General features: G+C 36.9%; 5 protein-coding genes and 1 pseudogene across 6 annotated transcripts; 4 read left to right on the top strand and 2 right to left on the bottom strand.

The window, feature by feature from the left end:
• The first annotated feature begins 737 nt into the window (after positions 1-737).
• LOC18613309 (non-specific lipid transfer protein GPI-anchored 16) lies at positions 738-2,203 on the top strand. The gene is made up of 4 exons (XM_007050485.3): positions 738-1,139; positions 1,233-1,259; positions 1,610-1,675; positions 1,785-2,203. Exons 1-4 carry the CDS (start codon positions 812-814, stop codon positions 2,006-2,008), a joined length of 645 nt encoding a protein of 214 aa, XP_007050547.1. The 5' UTR covers positions 738-811; the 3' UTR covers positions 2,009-2,203.
• A 1,795-nt stretch (positions 2,204-3,998) lies between these two features.
• LOC18613308 (proteasome subunit beta type-2-B pseudogene) lies at positions 3,999-5,595 on the bottom strand (annotated as a pseudogene).
• A 1,606-nt stretch (positions 5,596-7,201) lies between these two features.
• On the top strand, positions 7,202-9,873 carry LOC18613306 (KOW domain-containing protein). Of its 2 annotated transcripts, none has more exons than XM_018128755.2 (6): positions 7,202-7,375; positions 7,482-7,559; positions 7,649-7,744; positions 7,830-7,933; positions 8,030-8,166; positions 9,412-9,873. In XM_018128755.2, exons 2-6 carry the CDS (start codon positions 7,500-7,502, stop codon positions 9,492-9,494), a joined length of 480 nt encoding a protein of 159 aa, XP_017984244.1. In that variant the 5' UTR covers positions 7,202-7,375; positions 7,482-7,499; the 3' UTR covers positions 9,495-9,873. The 2 variants fall into 2 exon arrangements, with proteins under 2 accessions (XP_017984244.1, XP_007050544.1); XM_007050482.3 differs by having other exon boundaries at positions 7,204-7,397.
• Positions 9,874-10,789: 916 nt separating this feature from the next.
• On the top strand, positions 10,790-13,102 carry LOC18613305 (vicilin Pis v 3.0101-like). Its single transcript, XM_088804991.1, is given in 9 exon segments — positions 10,790-11,020; positions 11,068-11,372; positions 11,374-11,411; positions 11,533-11,708; positions 11,790-11,870; positions 11,956-12,237; positions 12,347-12,570; positions 12,572-12,651; positions 12,748-13,102. Coding segments are annotated over 9 exon segments (1,569 nt in total). The 3' UTR covers positions 12,900-13,102.
• Positions 13,103-13,531: 429 nt separating this feature from the next.
• Positions 13,532-16,333, bottom strand: LOC18613304 (Cytokine-induced anti-apoptosis inhibitor 1, Fe-S biogenesi). Its single transcript, XM_007050478.3, has 8 exons — positions 16,170-16,333; positions 15,678-15,822; positions 15,246-15,412; positions 15,084-15,173; positions 14,514-14,673; positions 14,267-14,403; positions 13,998-14,072; positions 13,532-13,849 (listed from the first exon to the last, which is right to left on the bottom strand). Exons 1-8 carry the CDS (start codon positions 16,170-16,172, stop codon positions 13,811-13,813), a joined length of 816 nt encoding a protein of 271 aa, XP_007050540.3. The 5' UTR covers positions 16,173-16,333; the 3' UTR covers positions 13,532-13,810.
• A 163-nt stretch (positions 16,334-16,496) lies between these two features.
• LOC18613303 (Pentatricopeptide repeat (PPR) superfamily protein) lies at positions 16,497-19,716 on the top strand. The gene is made up of 2 exons (XM_007050477.3): positions 16,497-16,633; positions 16,960-19,716. Exon 2 carries the CDS (start codon positions 17,007-17,009, stop codon positions 19,347-19,349), a length of 2,343 nt encoding a protein of 780 aa, XP_007050539.3. The 5' UTR covers positions 16,497-16,633; positions 16,960-17,006; the 3' UTR covers positions 19,350-19,716.
• The last annotated feature ends 892 nt before the right edge of the window (positions 19,717-20,608 follow it).

Genomic DNA, 20,608 nt, shown 5'->3' with positions numbered 1-20,608 from the left:
TATATGATTACTCTTTGATCACCTCTTAGGTAAAATTCTAGATACGTCTCTATCTGTAAATGTAAGATTATAATCCAAATTCTGAAGTGAATAATGTTAGCAAGAATTGTGCCATGTAGTTATCGTTTAATTGAGCACTAATCATTTTGTTTTCTAATATCTTAACTAGACTATTAATATCAAACAAGGTGTTATTCCTTTTTTTTTTTTAATTAAAAGCATTTCACATGCACATTCTTGCTTAAAAAGCGAATTGAAATCTCACTTCTCCCAAAATGAAAAAGAGAAAAAAAAGGCTTTTGACATCTCTTGACCATATACTGCTTAAGAAAATAAGACTACTTGACACATTGGGCAATAGATCATTGGTGTTGATTGCAAACCTACCCTGCGTTCTTTTCTATGCTACGAGGAAGATGCAGGGTTGCACTCCATTTCAACCAAAAAAAGAAGGCAACTACAATCAACCGAGTCACCACCATAATTAAACAGGGAAAAAAAAATAGTAACGGCAAATCCAGAGTTACAACTAACATGCCAAACTACCTACCTTGAACGGCTTGTAGTTTCATTATAACATATAAAATGTGAAAATAATAATAATAAAAAAAAAACAAACATTACTTCTGTGACGGGAGTTAGTTAAAGTAGTTGAACTCCAGAACCCATTTCAAAACTGCCTGCTTTTCCCCTCCAAATTGCTTGAACCCCTCCCAAACTATAAATCTTTCCTTTCCATCACGCACTTGACCCAACCAAGAACTCTACACTCGTTTCATTGCTCCACACTCTTCCATTTCACTCACAACTCATGGAAGGTTTCAAGGTTTTCCAAGTCATTGCAATATTAGCAGCCGTGTCAGTCATTTCAGTTAATGGGCAAATTTCTACATCCTGCACAGCCTCAATGATCTCCAGCTTCACCCCATGCCTAAATTTTATCACTGGAAGCACCAGCAATGGCTCATCGCCAACTCAAGGCTGTTGCGGTGCAGTGAAGTCGCTCATGAGCGGTAGCATGGATTGTGCTTGTCTTATAATTACAGCAAATGTACCTTTCCAACTGCCCATAAACAGAACCCTGGCACTTGGTCTCCCCCGAGCTTGTAACATGGGTGGCGTTCCAGTGCAGTGCAAAGGTTTTATTAATTAGTCTGCCTCATCTAAAATCCTTTTACACTTCCCTCTGAGTCCTGCAACTCTCTCAACGGTCCATTTCATGTGTTTTGCAGGTTCTGGCACTCCTCTACCTGCTCCAGGTAACATATGCAACTGAAAATATTTTTGGATTTTTCATGAGTTATAACTTTAGGGGGAAACTAGGATCTAAGAGCTGCTATTTCCGTCTGCTGTCTTTTGATTCAGATCAATTCTTTTTTGCATTGGTTTGGATCCCACACGAAATGGGGCAGTGCCCCAAGACATATGGGGCGCAGAAATAACATCTCTCCTGACAACTTAGTAAATCATGTCACTGGAATTTTATTAGTGTTGTAGAAAGTGTATAACTGGGATGCTTTCTCATACCAATTAACCACACATTCTTCAGTTACCAAACAATTTGCATTAACTAATCCAAAGAAAAATGTAAATTAACTTTGTTTGGCAGGCCCTGTTCCTTTTCTACTTCCTCCGACTCTTCCACCAACAGCCGCGTCTCCTTTAAGTCCTAGAGGTAATCTGTATCGGTATTTTGATTAACAAAACAAACCTCGTAGTTTGAGCAATACCGTGCAAACTTAGACTTTTTTTTTTTCTAAAAGGAAAATTATTTTTATGGACAGCTTCCAAAGCTTCAGCGGAAGGTCCAGCATCGGAATCTGATACGCCCCTGGACTTAATTCCTGCATCAGCACCAGGAGATGAGGATGAACCAGAAGATCCCTCAGCCACAATAAATCCAGGGATTAGGCCAGTAGTACAGCCATCGGCATCTAATCCATCTTACATTTCCCCTCCATCACTACTCATATTATTGATTGGAATCACAATTTTCAAGCTCTATTGAGTCCTAACTGTATTCTATATTTGTTCTTAAGTTCTGGATATGTGAGCTTATTTCGTTGTGAGTGATCTGAGTTTAATGGTGGCTGTAGGCCCCCGCATTTAATTATATTTGGTCCATATTGATAAAGAACATGTATGCAGCAAACCTTGGATCGTCCCAAGCAACTTTATAAACAGCTCTAGAAGTTAGGACCAATTCATAGCTGGCTAATGAAGTGCTTCAAATTGCCAACTATGCTAGCTCCTGAGTTTAAAGCCAGGAATTTGGAAGCATCAATTGAAAAATCCTATATTCTCAACGAAAATTATAAGTTCTAAAGAGATGCATACACAATCAAATTTTTATCAGTGTATTTAGCCTTAATAGTACGTTTGGTTTACGGAATAAACAGAAATAGAATAGAATGTTTATTCCGTGAGAATAAAACAGAATAATTATTACGTAATTTTGTATTACGAATAGAATAAAACAAAAATAATTATTATAACTTATAGTAGTTTTTTTTTATAATAATAGTTTTAGAATAAAAAAGGATAGAAAATTAAAAAACGAAAATATCCTTTATTATATGTATATATGATTATTTATTTTTATTTTTTAAAAATATTAATAATTTATAATTTAATTAAAATATTAATAATTAATATTTTTAAATATTAATATTTTATTTATAATTTAATATTATTATGATTAAAATATTAATAATTTTAATTAATTTTTAAATTTAAAATATTGATTTTTATAATACATAACTAAAAACTAAAACTTTTTATTATAATAATATGTATTTTTTAAAACAACAAAATACTCTTTACATAATTTAGTAAAATTTATATCGAAAGACAAATATAAGCAAATTTTTTTTAATTATTTAATTTTTATTTTCATTAAAATTTTAAAAATTTAAAATGTAATAATTTATTATTAAAATATTAGTATAAATTTTTATTTTTTCTTTATTTGCATTTTTTATTTTTATTTATACTCATTAAAAATTTAATATATTAATAAATTAATAAATAAAATATTAATATTTTAAATATTAATTTTTATTTTTTTTCTTTTTCCTTTCTTCTTCTCCATGGGTCAGCCATCGAAAATGTGACTCGTGTAATGAAACGTCAATCTGGCGCACCATGTGGCAGAATATGGCCATTAGGGTGCCAAATTGGCGCTTCTAACAATTGAATGTGACCGTGGAGTGCCCGATCTGATCGTGGGGATTTAGTCGGGAAGCACTAGATTCGATGCTTCCCGCTGTCAGATCAAGCAATGGATTCCAAATCTGGTGACTCTTCGTTTGAATCTTGTTGAAAAGTACTAGATCGAGCTTTTCGACCATATTCGATCGTAGAATCGCTGTCACCGCCACCATCGTTAGTCTCTGCCATCTTCATCTCTAGTGATGAGTGCAAGTTAAAGAGAGAATGAGAGAGACAAGAACGTGAAAAGAGAGAAAAAGAAAAATGAGAAGAAAAAGAAATATTTATTTATATAGAGTTGTAATATTTTTAAGTTATAAGAGGTATTTTAATCTTATCAGACTTTAAAAATATTCCTCCAGTCAGGAAACAGCAAATACCATGAACGGCTTGGGTTTAGTTAAGTCTAAGTTTTACCTCATTTTAAGGAATAGCTAATACTAAATAATAGCTATTCCTTATGGCATTGCTTACCAAACGGGGACAAAGAGAAAACATGGGAATAGACAGGATTCCCTATACCAAACATGTGGTAAGGGTAATGCATACTTAAAAATCTGCATGGTATACTCAACCATATAAAAATATCAAAGCAACATTGCCAAGGCCAAAATTCTTGGCCATGGCAACTCAACTTGGAGGGTGTATAAATAGCTTCAATAACCTTGAAGCATCAATATCTTGATGACAAGATCATTAATTGATAACACCAATGGCAACTCAATGTGCAAGGAACCTGATAGGGGACATAGCATCAGTATAATACATTGCACAATAAAAAGCTGCTAATTAAAATGCCAATGAGTATAATACATTGCACGTTTAGAACACCAAGGTACTATTTAATTTAGTAAACAAGTCACCAATTCTTAATCAAGGTACTATTCAGGTGTTAACTTTCTTAGAAACAGTGAAATCGAAAAAGGATAATCTAACTAGACTCAAAAGGTTCTTGGGCAGTGAAAATCCAGTATCCTTGATGGATTCTCGCCAGGCATATTCTCTAGCACCATCCTTGTCAACTATCTTGATAACAAAAGTTGGAGGAGCGACAACCAGCCTTAAGCGAATCTCCATGATGTATTTATCTACCAAATCAATGGCTTCTTTCACTGTCATCCCACTATGGAAGTGTCTATCCATCATTGAGAGACAAAATTATGATCCATAACCAAATACTCCTTTATCAATCTTGTGAAGAATGGCAATGTAATCAAGGTAGTAGAAAGATGGTCCAATCTCCTTATCATAGCCTGCCAAAAGGATGTTGACAGAGTATGGGTTCTGCAAAACAGAAAAATCCAGTCATATGACAAGTTTGATACAACAAATAACACATGCATGCATATAATGAATGTTGTAGTTCTCATAAGAAGGTAATTGGCGATTCAGGGAATATGTTCTGAACAGGCTTCTTCATGTTAGATAAGCTACCAACTTAATGCATTGAGGAACAGATGATCCAATCCATGTAGAGCCTCACATGGTACACAGCATTGTTTGTTTCCTATACACTAAATTGGATCCACCTAATAATTTGTTAGCATTTCCTGTAAAATGGATAACCTAAATTGCAGCTTATAAAGTTGAAAAACTTATCTACAATTACATTTCTCAGGTAGCTTTGTTTGCGACTCTGTTTTATAATAGACTATAAGCTCTTTTTCCTTAAAGTCAGTAACTTCATATATTCCAGAATGTATTTTAACAATGCAGCCTTCTGTTTGATTGCTGAATATGGTAACATTAACTTCAATAATGATTTCATTTCCTTCCAAAACAATTCACCTATGCACATCATATGCTAAAAATCACCAAATTTTACCTCCAAAGTTAAATGTTCATTTCCGTAGCCGGTTTCATACTAGCTAAGAATCCCTCAGCGACTTGCGGGAGGGAGAGTACAGTCCATGGACGCACGCCAGAACACTATGATGCTAGAAAATATTACCCAATGAAAGAACCCCCCAACCCCCGAAAAAAAACACAAGAAAGAAAGAACGAAATGGGTAAAAAGAATCGAACCTGGCGCAAAGCAGTGGCAAGCTCTCCACGAGTAAAATTTGCAGCGGCAGCAGTGGTCAACGGAATTCCATTACGGAACTGATACAAGGCTACATTCTTCTGTATATATTCCGTGAACCGGGCCCTATAAGATTTCCAAAAGAAAAAACACGCCTTTTTTTTTTTTTTTAAAAAAAGAAAGTTTTGTGCATGTATGTCAATGTCCCGCCTCGTTAATGAAACGACACTTGGATTCTTTGTATTAGCATCGAAGAGTTCAATTTTGGTTATGAACTAGATTAGAACCCGTGCTATACTGATTAAAGAACAAAAACAAATCAAAAATCACAATGAAAGAAGTACCCAACAGTCAATCTGCATTATACGAAGAAAAAACACTAAGAAAATGAAGAAGAAGAAGGTGAAGCAAATCGAAAAGAGTACAAAGCAATTAAACAGGGGAAATAGGGAAAATGATAAAGAAACAGGAGAAATCGAGAGAAGAAGAAAGTCAAGTGGAAAAAGACAACGGAAGAAAGGCAAAGAGGGAATTTCTGGAAGCCAATGCACTGCCCTGGATAGGTACTTTCACTACCACACCTGTTTAGGGACAATTTTAATAGATGTTATAGATTTTGTCACTAATTTCTTTTTGAACCCATTATTATAGAACCAAAAATATTTGCTTCTGCATAAGAATGATGTGGGAAGCAAACTTGAATTCTTATGTTTAGGTAATAATCTAAGTTGATATTTTACCAAAAAGAAAAATGAAGTTTGTTACATTGTTGCAACTAAAAGCACGCAAAAGTCGTTCCTCTCTTTGACAAATTTGGTGCATTACTCAGCAATCAGTAAACCATAATTTTAGCTACGCCCTCTAATATTAGTCACTCGAGTTCCCCGTCTTGCGCGTGACTACCTAAATTAAGCTTCCCTGTCTCTACAAATACCCTGCCCCATTATTCCCTCGACCCATCAAAAACATTCCAGAAAGCAAAACACCAGTGACAAGAAGAAAACAAGACAATGGCCAATAAGTTTGTTGCAGTGTTTCTGGTATGCATTGTTGTGGCAGCAACAATGTGCGTGCGAGAGGTCGAGGCGGATGAGGATCGTTTCTCTTCATGCTTCAGAAACTGCCAGCGGGACTGCCGCAACGATGGCCATGGCAACACCTTCTGCGAGATGAAGTGCGATGCTGATTGTGGGGCTAAGGAGGTTGCAGCCAAGCTCAATATTAACATATAGTCGTGGCCTTTGCGGGGAAAATTAAAGATTTTCGCCCAACGCTCTTAATTTTCATTACTGCACCAAATAAACTTTGACCTGCTTCAATTATTTCCCTGGTCAAATCTTGTATTTAATTCTTGGCAATCTTGTAATTTCCTTTCCCTTTTTAACATTTGGATAAAATGAAGAGTTGGATCTTGAAACTTGAGAGAAAAAGTAATAAACTCTTTGAATAGTATTTCTTTTTCTCCTTTATGCCATTGCTGCCATGCCGTCCTAATTACCACATTTACTTTTGTTGCTTTAGTTTCAACAAATTAACGTGAAATGCACATTGCTTTGATAATATGTTCAAAATCTGTAATACCTCAGCCCGAATGACATTTACAATAAACGTGTAAGGTCAAAACCATACTTAACACTATGAAATTTAACTATTGATAAACTACTTTTTTATCATTGAATTGTTTACCTCACATCATTTACTGAAATTAATTTCAATTTTATATTCACATGAAATAAACTCCAAATATATATACATATAATCTAAATCCGAACTCAATTAACATGCATGCATTTTTTTTAGGGTACTTGACATGCAACTTCTTAAGAGACATAAAAATTGTCATTATTCAAGAAAATCAAAGAGCCAAATAGATTAACTCACAACGGTGAAATAAGGCTAAACTATTCATTTAAATATAAGAAAGAAGAAGTGGGCTCTTTTATCATACGCCCAAAGCTAGAACCTAACGGGCCGTCACAGAGTGTGCCAGATTGGAGAAAAACGATCCCAACCCGTCAAGAAATCGGGGCATCTTTCAAACCCGATATTTCATTAGGGAAAAACTGTGTAACCCAAAACCCTAAAACCTGACGTACAAGGTAGAAGGAGCACGTCCCAGATCCTCCAATTTATCCGCAAAAGGTCGGTGCTTTAGCTCTCTAAGGTATTCTCTAGCCCTCCTCCCTCCCTTTTTTTTTTCTTCTTTTTCTACTCCTTGACTTCCTGTTTTTGTTCTGAATTTCTGAAGCTTTCGTTAGAGATTGAAATGGGTTGGAAGGCAGCTGAGAAGCTCATTAGGCACTGGAAAGTTCTCAGGGGTGACAATGTAAGCATTGGGTTATAAAATTCCATTTCCGTTTTTTAATGAGTCATTGGGAGCCAATTATATAGTTGTTTTCTTTAATCCATTCACAGGTGATGATAATTAGGGGCAAAGATAAAGGTGAAACTGGCATTATCAAACGCGTTATTCGATCTCAGAATCGGGTTATTGTTGAAGGGAAAAATCTGGTCAGACTCTCTTTAAAATTTAAAATATGGGTCTTTCTCTGTTACTTGGAAGGGTTATTTTTCATCTCTGTTTTTTATTTTAAAGGTAAAAAAGCACATTAAGCAAGGACCTGGTCATGAAGGTGGTATATTTACGGTTGAGGCTCCACTTCATGCCTCAAATGTTCAAGTTGTTGACCCCGTTACTGGGTATTGGATTTAATTCTGATTTTATATTTGCTGATTTGCATTATTATTTTTTTTTAACAAATAAAAGATGTTTTTGATGGATTAATATTGATGTAGGAAGCCTTGTAAGGTCGGAGTTAGATATCTAGAAGATGGAACTAAGGTGAGAGTATCTAGAGGTATAGGAGCATCTGGTTCTATAATTCCTCGCCCTGAGATCTTGAAGATAAGGACAACACCAAGACCTACAGTTGGTACTTAACTATGCTTATTGCTCTTCCCCACTTTAAGTTGAATGTTGTCCTATTTACCCCCTTTATGCAACAGTATGCAGCATATATATCTTTCATTTTCACCTTAATTTTGGAATTTGCATTTGGAAGAGCACTTTTTATTAAGAAAAGTGTCTTTGCATTTCCATTAAAAAAAATTAATCTTTCATTGCTGATTGCGCATTGCCTATAAACTAGTCAAGATAATTGCCCTATCAAAAAATTTGGTGACTAGAAGTTGTAAATGTATTGAGTTGTGGATTCATTGGGATGGCAATGTTGTCTGCGATGATTTTTGTGGATAGGAAATATGGTTGAACCCTCAATTAATATGTTGATTTTCAGGTCAGTGAACTCAAATACAGTTAACTATAAGCTATAAAGTAGTCCTTAAAGGAAGTAGAACAGAGCTTTTTGCCATCTATGCTATTTTGGATAATCTAACAATTGCAGCGCTGGGCCTCTCTCCAATACAATTCTAGGAATGACAATAAATTGGGAATTGCCAAGACTAGACACTTGACATGCACATGATCCTATGAAGGCCATAAGTTTGTAAAAGATACCTATACATGCATACTTGGTAATCACGTCTCTTTTTGTAATTAGAAGACAACATAAGGGAAGATTGGTGTGTCGATCTGAATACTTATTATAGGTTATGGTTATCAGTTTCTGCCATGGAGCTACTTACCAATATTGTAAAATTTTATTGAATCACTTAGTTTTTTGAGATTTGAGTTTCATTCCCTCCTTTTAAGGAATATCGAAGAGCATATAGCATTGTGTTGCTAAGGAATATTGAAGAGCGTGTAGCATTGTGTTGCTAAAGAATGGGGTAACAAAGATCAAAAACAGAATGGGGTAGCATTGTTTTGTTTGTTATGGGGTCTATATTATAGGGAGCAAATGAAGAATATTACATGCTCTTGGGTATTATGTACATATATACAATTGGATTTCAGAAACTATACTGCTTTCTTTTGTAGTTTTCTTATCTAACCATAATTATTATTGCTTGTCAGTTCTTTTGCCATTAGTAAGGGGCTGTTGTTCATAAGTATGTGAATGTTAGATGTAGTTTGTAGTTCCGATTTGTCTTATTGGTTGTATAATCTGTGGGTTACAGATAAGAAACTTGTGTAGAACAGTAATGTAAATTAGTAATACAAAATATATGGTGTCCAAATATTACATGCAACTCATTTCGGCTGTTATGTTTCGCAGCTGGTCCCAAGGATACTCCAATGGATCTTGTATTGGAGAAGACATATGATTCTAAAACCGGGAAGGGTATGCCCGACCTTTAAAGAACTTCTTTCAATCTCATGGGAGAAATCAAACATATTGTGCTGAGAGGCTATGGAAATATGGTACATGGATCTGGGGCATTAGCCTAGCATGAATAATGTTCTTACGAGTCTGCATCTAGCTTTAATCTGGTTGGCAGATGTTGCAAGTAAATCTTCGGGATTGTATTTAAACGTCCAAGGTTTAGCACGTTTCTGTTGGATTACCCATTCACCAATTTCTTGTGCGTCTATATCGCATCTGTTAAGACGGTCTCACAGACGAAAATGAATTTGCATTGCTGTATCCGAAGTGGTGATCTCGAGGAATTAGCTTGAAATCACCCCGCTTTTCTATTTATCCAAAAGGAATCTTCTATTGGTTCCACCTAACTCAGTATGTGATCCTTGATCCGGATTAAGAGTTCTTTTTTGCTTTTTAAAATAACATTAAGGGCTCTTAATGATTTGAGACGTAAAGGAGTCAAGTTACTTGACTCTTATTTGTTAAATACTCAAATTCGATTTGTTCATTATCCAAGCTGAGATAGTTTGAGTAATTTGGAGTTTTAATTTTGAACTCGAGTTTGAGTTTAAGTTTTGAGCTATTTACATATGTTAACAATAATCAAGTTTAATTGAATCATATCAAATTATAGTTCAATTATTTTTTAAGTCGAGCTTGAACACAAAAATATAAAACTCGATGGAGCTGAATTCGAGCTTAGAGTTTCTAATTGAGCCGAGCTGGATTCGATTTACACCGTACAGTAATGGTACTTGAATCAGTTCTATGCCAGATATATTTATGGATCAGAGATCGTTTCAAGTTGCTAAGGTCCAGGGACCTCTCTATGTTGCGCCTTAACTCGATATGACTTCCGCCTTTCAGAAAGCACATCCGAATCTGATCTTCGCGTATTTGATTGCAATTCTAAATGGACATGGACAAACAATGCCCCAAAAACGCTGCTGAATAATCCATAAACGACAACTTTAAAGTCAGATGCTGCCTTAGTATTTGCCATGACCGTACGGCCACGTGAAGGCTCCATTCTAAAAACATTAGGATGCCATGCAATGGCTTCGCTACAGTCCTGACTGCCAACTCAAAGCCCCATCAGACAAGATTTTCTTTCTTGTCCCACCCAACATTACTCGGCGATTAACTAGCCTTGACACGTTACAGTGACACCCGTCTTCATGCATGCTCTTACGGTCTTATTTGCCACTATCTTCCTCCTCCGTGCGCATCGTGCTATATATATATATAATCCAATGTTCATCTTCTCTCTGCATCAAGTGGGATTTAAAAAATGGCTGCCAAAGCAAAGCTTTCTTTAATTCTTGTTTTGATCCTGTCTGTTTTGGTTCTGTATGCTGGCTTAGGCGTAGCTAAGCAAGACCCTGAACAAAAACAATGCAGGCACCAGTGCAGGGTCCAGCAACAATACAGCAAGGAAGAGAAGGAAGAATGTGGGAGGAAATGTGAAGATTATCACAGAGAGAAGAAGGCATGTGAAGATTATCACAGAGAGAAGAAGGAGGTGGCCATGAGCGTGATGACTATTGGAGCGTGGTAAATCCTTATCAGAGTCTGGGAGAGTGCCAGAGGCAGCGCGAGAGACTAGGAGGAGAGGAGAGGCAGCTGTGTCTACTACGGTGCCAAGAGAAATGGAGGATAGAGCAGAAGAGACGGGGAGAGGAAGAAAAAATCGAGAAAGAGGAAGTCCAAGACAAGCAAAACCCGTATGTGTTTGAAGATGAACATTTCTCTACAGAAGTCAAGACAGAGCAAGGACGAGTTGATCTTCTCACGAAGTTCACAAAGAAGTCTGAGTTGCTTCGTGACATTGAGAATTACAGACTAGCCCTTCTTGTTGCTAATCCAACTCATTTGTCATTTTGATGCTGACGCTGTCTTCGTTGTTACTCAAGGTTATTCTTTCTTTCAACTATTGTCATCTGGGAATTTTAATTTGTGTTCTGTTTTGATAGTTTTACTTGGGTACTAATTTTAATTGAGTATTGCGTTTTTTACCATAATCATATATCATAGGGCGTGGAACAATCACATTGATCGATGAAGATAGCAGAGAGAGCTTCAACATTGAACTTGGAGATATCGTCAGGGTTCGTGCTGGCACTCCTATATATTTGATCAACAGAGATGAAAATGAGAAACTCTACATCGTCGAGTTTTTCCGACCCGTTAATCTTCCAGGCCATTACGATGTAAATCCTCTTTCTCCACAATCATAATGTTTTATATAGAATATAGAGCTTTATTTTCCTGATCTAGGTTTTTTGATGCAGGTATTTTTCGGTGCTGGTGGTGAAGGAGCAGAATCATTCTACAAAACATTCAGCATTGAGATTCTTGAAGCTGCCTTAAGGGTAAGTCCTAATCCACACTCTTTCTAACTATATATATATATATATGGATCCAAGTATACTGCAAACTTTTTCTTGATACATCCAGACTTCAAGAGACAAGTTGGAGAGCTTTTTCGAGAAACAGGACAAAGGACCCTTCCTCGAAGCCTCCAAAGAACAAATCCAGGCCTTGAGTAGCCGCCAGGAAGGTGGCAGTGGCGGTGCTTTCTGGCCTTTCGGAGGTGAATTAAGGGGTGCCTTCAACCTCTTCAGAAGGCGCTAACCCTCTCAGTCTAACAAATATGGCCAGCTCTTTGAAGTTGATGCATATGCATTCAGGCCGCTCGGAGGCCTCGACCTCAGGGTCTCCTATGCGAATATCACCAAAGTAATTTCCCCCCTCCCTATTTTGTGCATGCATGCAAATAGGAAATGAATCTTGCTTTACTACAATATCATAAAAATATGGAGATAATAATGTTCTGCTTATGTTCCAGGGCTGTATGTCTGCACTATACTACAACTCAAGGGCAACGAAGATAGCCATTGCTGTAAAAGGTGAAGGATACTTTGAAATGGTGTGTCCTCATGTCTCCTCTAAATCAAGTGATCAACAACGCCGGGATTTCACAAGCTCGGAAAGAAGAAAGAGCGACCCTAGTTACCAGAAAATTAACTCACGTTTGAAGATCGATACTGTGTTCGTTGTTCCTGCAGGTCACAGTTGCTTCAAGAATAAACAACCTAGAGACTCTATGTTTTGAAGTAAATTTGCAAGACAACGTCCGGTACCCTCTCGCAGGTAAACTTATTCATAATCCTTCAGTTTTTGAGATAATTATCCCTTGTGTCTAGAGTTTGGTTATTTATCTCGTTCTGTTTCTTTTGGTCCCTACAGGGAAGGGTAATACTGTGAAGCAATTCGAGAAGGAAGCTAAGGAGTTAGCCTTTAAGACAAAGGAAGAAGAGGTGGATAACATCTTTGACAACCAAGAAGAGGAGTTCTTTTTCCCTGGAACAAGGCAACGAAGAGGGCAAGCTTATGAATGAGGAGAAGCAGGGGATCGTAGATATAGAAGGGCAGATGTAAGACGAGGCTTCAGCTTTCGGATTTTGATTAGAGAAGCCCTGAGCTGCTTGGTGGTTTTACAGTTTTGTAGTTATGAATGTTGTGAAATATAATAATATGCGTGATCTACTTGTGTTTTTTAACACGTCTTGTAAGTATTGAGATTAAATAAAACCTATGAAGCTATCTATATTATCCTCAGCTGCAGAGCTCAACATCTGCCTTTATTATAATAATAAGAAGTTAATGTCCAACGCAAAAGTCTGGCAAGCATACGCACCCAAAAAGTTAGGAATGTACCTCCAAACACTGTTTCAGTTTGGCCATCTTTCCAGTATTTGCATAAAGCCATTTTTTGCATTAGCTTTACATGTGTCCATCCAGCACCCACTTCCACACTTGGTGATTTTGTCAAACAGACTCCTGGTTCAGTGCTCTGTTAATAGACGGCCACAAAGTCGTTAATAGAGCTTTTATACTGGATCACCGGTAAAACTGCATTATATTGTAGCTATTGCTACTGCCTAAGAAACATCAGACGCAGTCTCGCAGTCGCTTTGAACAGGAAAAGTACGAGTCTTTCACACTCGTCCAGAATCCGGCACTATATTCGTAAACAATGGATGAACTGCAGCTTTGTAAACAACGAATAAACTACAATAAAAGAACTCAGTGAGGATGTGCCCAAGTACGGGTCTTTCATACTCATCCACACTGCATTCAACAGGAAAGACTGGTTCTTTCACACTCATCCAGAATCTGGCACTATATTCCTAAACAATGAATGAACTACAGTTTTGTGAACAACGAATAAACTCCAATAAAAGAACTCAGTAAGGCTGTTCGAAAGTATCTAAAAATTGAACTTTTCACCAAAAACCATCCTTCAAGTTCAAATGTCCGCTGTAAGAAAGTTTCCTGATAGAGATACCTGGACAGAAAAATCATTCTATTTCTTCAGCTACATTGCTAAAAATGTGTTGGTACACCCAAGCATACGGTGTGTCAAACATCTCATTAAAAATCTGTGTGCATACAAGAATGCGTGCCTCAAGCAAGAATAACACAAGGAAACATACCTTCTCGCCCAGCTTGAACGGAGGAAGTCCCTTGTATGGGCATGTACTGCAGCGAAATGCATCACCTAGTCCACACTGTGCACAGTTTCAAAGAGACAGGAAAAGCAAAAGTATTAATCCACAGTGCCCACAATTTCAACGCACAAGAAAAAACAAAAGCATTAAAAAGAATAAAAGCAAAAGAAATCAGTCCTTGACAGCACCATAACAATAAAATCAGTACAAATCAACCAAACCAAAAAAGAGATAGGAGATAAAACAAGATATACATTGCCACAAGCTGATTGAGGGTTATTCAACTGATCCATAGTCAATTCGAGCTTCTGCACTGTCTCCTCTTGTTCGGCCCTTCCACAAGTACAGTTCTTGCAGGCTTTCCTTGTGCTTCCTACTTCACAGTCACCAACTGAAAAAACGATATTTTTGAATTGTGTTACATATAAATATCCCTAGAACTTTCCACATAAAGGATGGAAAACCAATAACTCTGGGTCTTGTCAGGTCTTGCCATCTTACCGGGTGGTAATTGGGGTTTCTTAAAATCCTCTTCAGTTAAGAGGGAATCTTCATCAATGAGATCTGAATCATCATCCACCTGAATTTTCAATGGACTTTTCATGGTCCTTTTAATAGCAAAAGAAGACCCAATCTTCCAAGATGGCTTCTTAGCCTTAACCTAAAAGTGGTAACATTCAATAGTTAGCTTATTACGAGAGTCCTACCAAAAGAATATATAAGCCTCGGATTGACAAGAATGACAGAATTAAGATAACATGCCCCATTTCAATAGTAAAATAGTGCAACCTAATGCAGTATTCCTCAGTCACAGGTATCAAAAAGGGGAAGAAGATTAAATAAAATACCAAATGATAGAATGACTAAATTAGAATTCATAATTCCATAAATAAACTAACTTCTCAACTCCCAAGCAGAAGGTTTTAACCAACACGGATAAAAGAAATTTGCACCCATTTAAAAGAGAAGATGTTTCTTTGTTCTACCATCTTAAGATAACATCCGATAAAACTCAAATGAAGTTACAAAGCTAAACAAACATACTGTCAACAACAGCAGGGAAAAACTCACCCCAAAAGATTGTGCAATTGGTTTTAGTTGAAAACGTTCTTCTTCTAAAAATCCTGCCAATAGTAAATTGCGCTCAATAGCAGACATTACCTGCAAGAAACTCTAGTAAATTGTCTTACAACAAATTCATCCCATCAAAATCAGAAACCACAAGATCTTCACCTTATCTACTTCATTTGTCCCAGGCTGAAAACTCCGGTAAACCACCAACATCCCACCAGGCGTCAAAACTCTAAAGATTTCGGGAAACAACTCTTCAACAGGAAATTCAACTGAGGTAGACAAGGAAATGACCTTGTCTACAGAGGATGATTCTAGTGGCAGCTTAGCTGAGATAAACCCCGTGAACAAAACATATACCCAAACATAAGCACTGAAGTTACCATATAAGAAAAATCTAATAAAACAACAAAAGAATAATAGGGAAAATAACACGGTATGGAGATACTGAAACCATTCAATTGCGACTTACTTTTTGCCTCATAGTGAAATCATACATTTTTGCTATCGATTAAAATAAAAAATTGAACTTAATTCTTCAAATATATATATTCTAAATTGAAAACTACAAAATTAAAAGTAGTGCAAAAATACCTAAAGAAGAAGCTTGCATAATAATAAGAGGTTCGAAGCGCTTGGCGTCTTCGTTCTCAAAATCCCTAATTGCATTTAGCGCATTAAGGGCGTAACCTGCATCATCCGTAAGCGCCAAGACAGTGCTCCACTCCGACGTCGAATCCTATCAAGGGAAAAAACAAGAGTTAAAAATTAAAGAAAAATAAAGCTGCAGCATACAGAATCGTCAACTATTTTACGGAATCCTCAATTTTAATCTTACAAAAAGTAAAAGGTTTTGAACAAGATGTAAAAAGGAAAAAAAGAAAAGAAAAATTCAGTTCCGGAGAATATATTATTGAGAAAGCAACCGGCCAAAGATCTAACATTTCACGAACCAAGCGATTTCCAGCGAAAATATAAGGCCAGAAATTTTGATATTCTTTTTCTAAAAAATGGAGATCAATAATTAAAAAAATAATAAGTTCTTTAAAAATGAAAATAAAGGAAAAGAAAAGAGATGATACTCACCATGTCGATCAGGGTTCAAAATCGTGAAAGAAGATCCGTACAGAATTTATTTCTTGATTTTTCGGCTGTTAATCTGGTTTTAGCTTTCTGCAATGTGCGATTCCACACCGCACAGCCTTTCCGCTTTTGAAATTACCACGCGACGAAATGATGGCGGTGGGAAAGAGGCTGGTGGCTGATTTTTAAATTAGGGCAATTAATCAGGTGTGACAAACGCACATGGAATACCAAACTCTTGCCCCCGCCACGTGGAATTTGAAACTAGGCCCACAAAAGGCCCATGTTTAATACTCTAGGCCTCTCACAAGCCCACAATAGCCCAGCCCATCTTAACTGATTTTTCTCCCCCTCGTTTTCCTGTTTCCTCTCCTGCGGAAGTGAAACTTCTCCTTCAGTGCTTGTTCTCTTCACCTGCATTTCTCCACGCCAATTTTGATGATCCTTGGCAACTTGACTGTTGGACTGTGAGTTTTAATTTTTCCCCTTAGGAGAAAAAAAAGGAGTTTATTCATTTTCCAGTTAGACAAGCGTATAATTAAATTTTATTATGTCCTTGCTTTATTTGATAAAATGTCTCGCCGAGATTGGACTCCTGCTTGCTAGCTTCTCCCTGCTTGAAAGCTAAAACTGTTAGTATCTTCTTTTGTTTTGATAAAATCGGTTAAGAAGAAGATGATTTGCCATTATTTCTTGTACTTTACAGTTACCTTTGTGTGCATTTGAACTCTCTTATGTAAGTTGCAGTTTTTTCAGTGGATTAGATTTCTCAGAAAAGCCGTTAATATTGCAGGTTGTGATCCATGTTAACATTTTCGTAACTTGCTTTCCATTACGAAAATGAGGCGTCCAATCATGGCTGTCTCCCCTGCTTTCTTATTTGCCTTACTTCCTGATAGCCTTTATGCTGTTGTAAGGATTTGCAGATGCCAGTTTCCTGTTTATTGGAGTCACAGGCCGATTTGTGGGATCTCTGACTCCTTTTCGAACAACATAAAGACACAAATTGCATCTTCAAGTCTTCGGAATAGGTTGACGCTATTTTCAACAATGGCTGCTCCAATCCTGGTCCAGGCTCGCGACCCAGCTAAGTTAAATATGGAATTGCAAAATGCAATTGATGAGCGTAGATATATTGACACATGGAAGCTGTATGAACAGCACATGCAGATGGAAGGGTTTCCTCGAAAATCTGTTGTGAACAGGCTTCTGACAGGTTTTGCAGAAAGCCTTGATGTTCAATGGCTTGAGAAGGCTTATGGGATGGTCGAACAAGCCTTTGAGGAGAGTAAACAGAACTTGCTGGAAAAGGAGCCTCTGCTTTATCTTTCTCTTGCTCTTGCCAAATGCGGTTTATCAGTTCCTGCATCAACCATTCTTAGAAAATTGGTAGCAACAGAACAATTTCCTCCTACAACTGCCTGGTCAGCCATCTTGGCCCACATGTCACAAACAGCTCCTGGGGCTTACCTAGCTTCTGAATTGATTCTTGAGATAGGTTACTTATTCCAGGACGGGAGGGTGGACCCCCGTAAGAAGAGTAATGTACCTTTGATTGCTATGAAGCCTAATGCTACTGCATTCAGCATCGCTTTGGCTGGGTGCCTCTTGTTTGGGACAACAAGGAAAGCAGAGCAGCTCCTTGACATGATGCCTCGAATTGGTATAAAAGCTGATGCAAACTTATTGATTGTAATGGCACATATATATGAGAGAAATGGGCGAAGAGAAGAGCTGAGAAAACTTAAGAGGCACATAGATGAAGCTTGTAACTTAACTGATATTCAATTTCGGCAGTTTTATAATTGCTTGCTTACTTGCCATTTAAATTTTGGTGATCTTGATTCTGCCTCCAATATGGTTTTGGAAATGCTACGGAAAGCAAAGGAAGCACAGAACTCTCTTGCTGCTGCTACACTTGTGCTTGAAACTGCTGGAAATGATAACAGGCCCCCCTTTACACAGATTTCTGGGCCAAATCAGAGCCAACAAGAACCAAATGTCTCGCATAACATTAGCTTAATTGAGAATAAGATTATATCTTACAATGAGTTCTCTAGAGATAGAACTTTTGCAAAACTTGGGAATGAGGCTAAGGAAGTACTTCTCAGTTTACTAGCTAAGCTGCAGACACAAGTTGAACTGATTACAACTGAACATGGAATTCTCCAACCAACAGAAAAAATTTATGTGAAATTGGTTAAGGCTTTCCTTGAAGCTCGGAAGATTAAGGATTTGGCTCAGTTTCTTATCAAGGCAGAGAAAGAAGATTCCCCAGTTTCCAATGATGATTCAGCCTTGGTTCATGTTATCAAATCATGCATTTCACTTGGGTGGTTAGATCAAGCACATGACCTTCTTGATGAGATGCGCTTCGCTGGGGTTAGAACTGGTTCTTCCACATATGCCTCCCTCTTGAAAGCATACTGTAAAGCAAATCGCCTAGGAGAAGTCACATCACTTTTACGAGATGCTCAGAAGGCTGGGATCCAACTAGATTCTAGTTGTTATGACACAATGATACAATTGCGGGTGCTGCAGCAGGATACCCAAGGAGCACTTCATCTATTCAAAGAGATGAAGGAGGCTAAGATACCAAGAGGTGGTAATCAAGAATTTGAGAGGTTGGTTCAAGGGTGTACAGGCAATGGTGAAGCAGGGTTAATGGCAAAGCTCTTGCAAGAAATCAGGGAAGGACAGAAACTGGATAGTGGATTACACGACTGGAATAATGTAATCCATTTTTTCTGTAAGAAGAGGTTAATGCAAGATGCTGAAAAAGCTCTGATGAAAATGCGGAGTCTGGGGCATGCCCCAAATGCTCAAACGTTCCACTCTATGGTCACCGGATATGCTGCAATTGGAGGAAAATATATTGAGGTAACAGAGCTTTGGGGCGAAATGAAATCAATTGCTTCTTCAACCTCAATGAAGTTTGATCAGGAACTTCTGGATTCTTTGCTTTATACATTTGTAAGGGGTGGATTTTTTGTCAGAGCTAATGAAGTGGTGGACATGATGGAGAAAGGGAACATGTTCATTGACAAGTACAAGTACCGGACCCTCTTCTTGAAGTACCATAAAACACTTTACAAGGGCAAGGCTCCTAAATTCCAGACAGAAGCCCAACTAAAGAAGAGGGAAGCAGCATTGACGTTCAAGAAGTGGGTTGGTTTATATTAAGGAGATTCGTTTGAGAAGTGGGTTGGTTTATATTAAGGAGATTCGTTTGACTGCTACATGTAATTTAGAGCAGTGATGGTGAGAGCAGATTCTCTAAAATCCTAGAGAGAATGAAATTGGTACTACCGAAGTTACCAATATCTATTTTTGGCTGTTGGCTTCAGCAGATTATGTAAATATAAGGAATCGGGATGACAGTAAAGGGGAGAATGGCGGCTGTGACTAAGGTGTGAGGCCATGTGAGAACTTCAATTTTGTTAACAGAATTGATGTCTGTAAGATTGTAACGTGGTTGGTCAGACAAGCTATACGACCTCATGTCTACTTATTAATTATAGAATAAACTTTGTTAGAATGCTGAGTAGAACACTTTTTTCTTTTCTTTTGAATAAATTGCAAAATAATCCAATTTGATTTTAATAAACATGAGACTAGTATAGAACTCGTATCTTGGTTCTTCTAACAAGTTCAAAACTGCCTGGTAGAGTGGCAGTGGTAGACCAACTATTTAACTACACAGGGGACTGCAAAAGATTAAATTTAGAGAAAATTGTGAGAAATTATCTTTTTTGATAAAAATATTTTAAAAGTAATCATCAAAATAAGTTTAACTGTTTTTAGTCATATTTAGTCATAACTTGACGAAAATACCTTTTAAACTATTTCAAATAAATTAAATCATTCATCATAATTTCTTTTCATTTGTACTTTGGATTTCTCTCTCACCATCACAATCTCTCAAATTTTATCGAATTTTCTATTCGACATGCGTTTGCTATGCTTCCGATTTTTCTCTCTCACGTTTTCAGATTTCTCTTTCTTACTCTTTCAAGACATCAAGCAATGATTTTAACGTGCTTGGGTGAGTGACTATTTGAAAATTTTGATTTTTAGGTATTTTAGATTAAATTAAAACGATAGAAATAATCACAAATGTATAAAATAGTTTTTAATTGAATCAATTCAGGGCCTAAATACCAATAAACTCAAAATTTTGAAATTTATAAATCTAGGTTTTTAAAGATTTTTTTTTATCTTTAGTCAAAGTAGGTGTTTTAAATAAAAAACTTTTGTATTTTGATTTATGACAATATGTTGATAACACTTTAATCTGTGTCAAATTGTCAAAAAAATAAAAAAAAAATTTGAGAGGATTTGAAGTTTTGGTTCGTAAGTAACAATAATATTTTAGACATTAAAGTGTAACAAAATGTTTTTGAATATGTCGTGTAACAACAATATTTTTTCAACATGGCGTG

The sequence above is a fragment of the Theobroma cacao genome, chromosome 1 (genome assembly GCF_053813885.1).
Source record: "Theobroma cacao isolate CCN51 chromosome 1, ASM5381388v1, whole genome shotgun sequence".
NCBI lineage: Eukaryota > Viridiplantae > Streptophyta > Magnoliopsida > Malvales > Malvaceae > Theobroma > Theobroma cacao.
The sequence above is the reverse complement of the archived record's forward strand: the minus strand, read 5'-3'. Positions and strand labels throughout refer to the sequence as shown.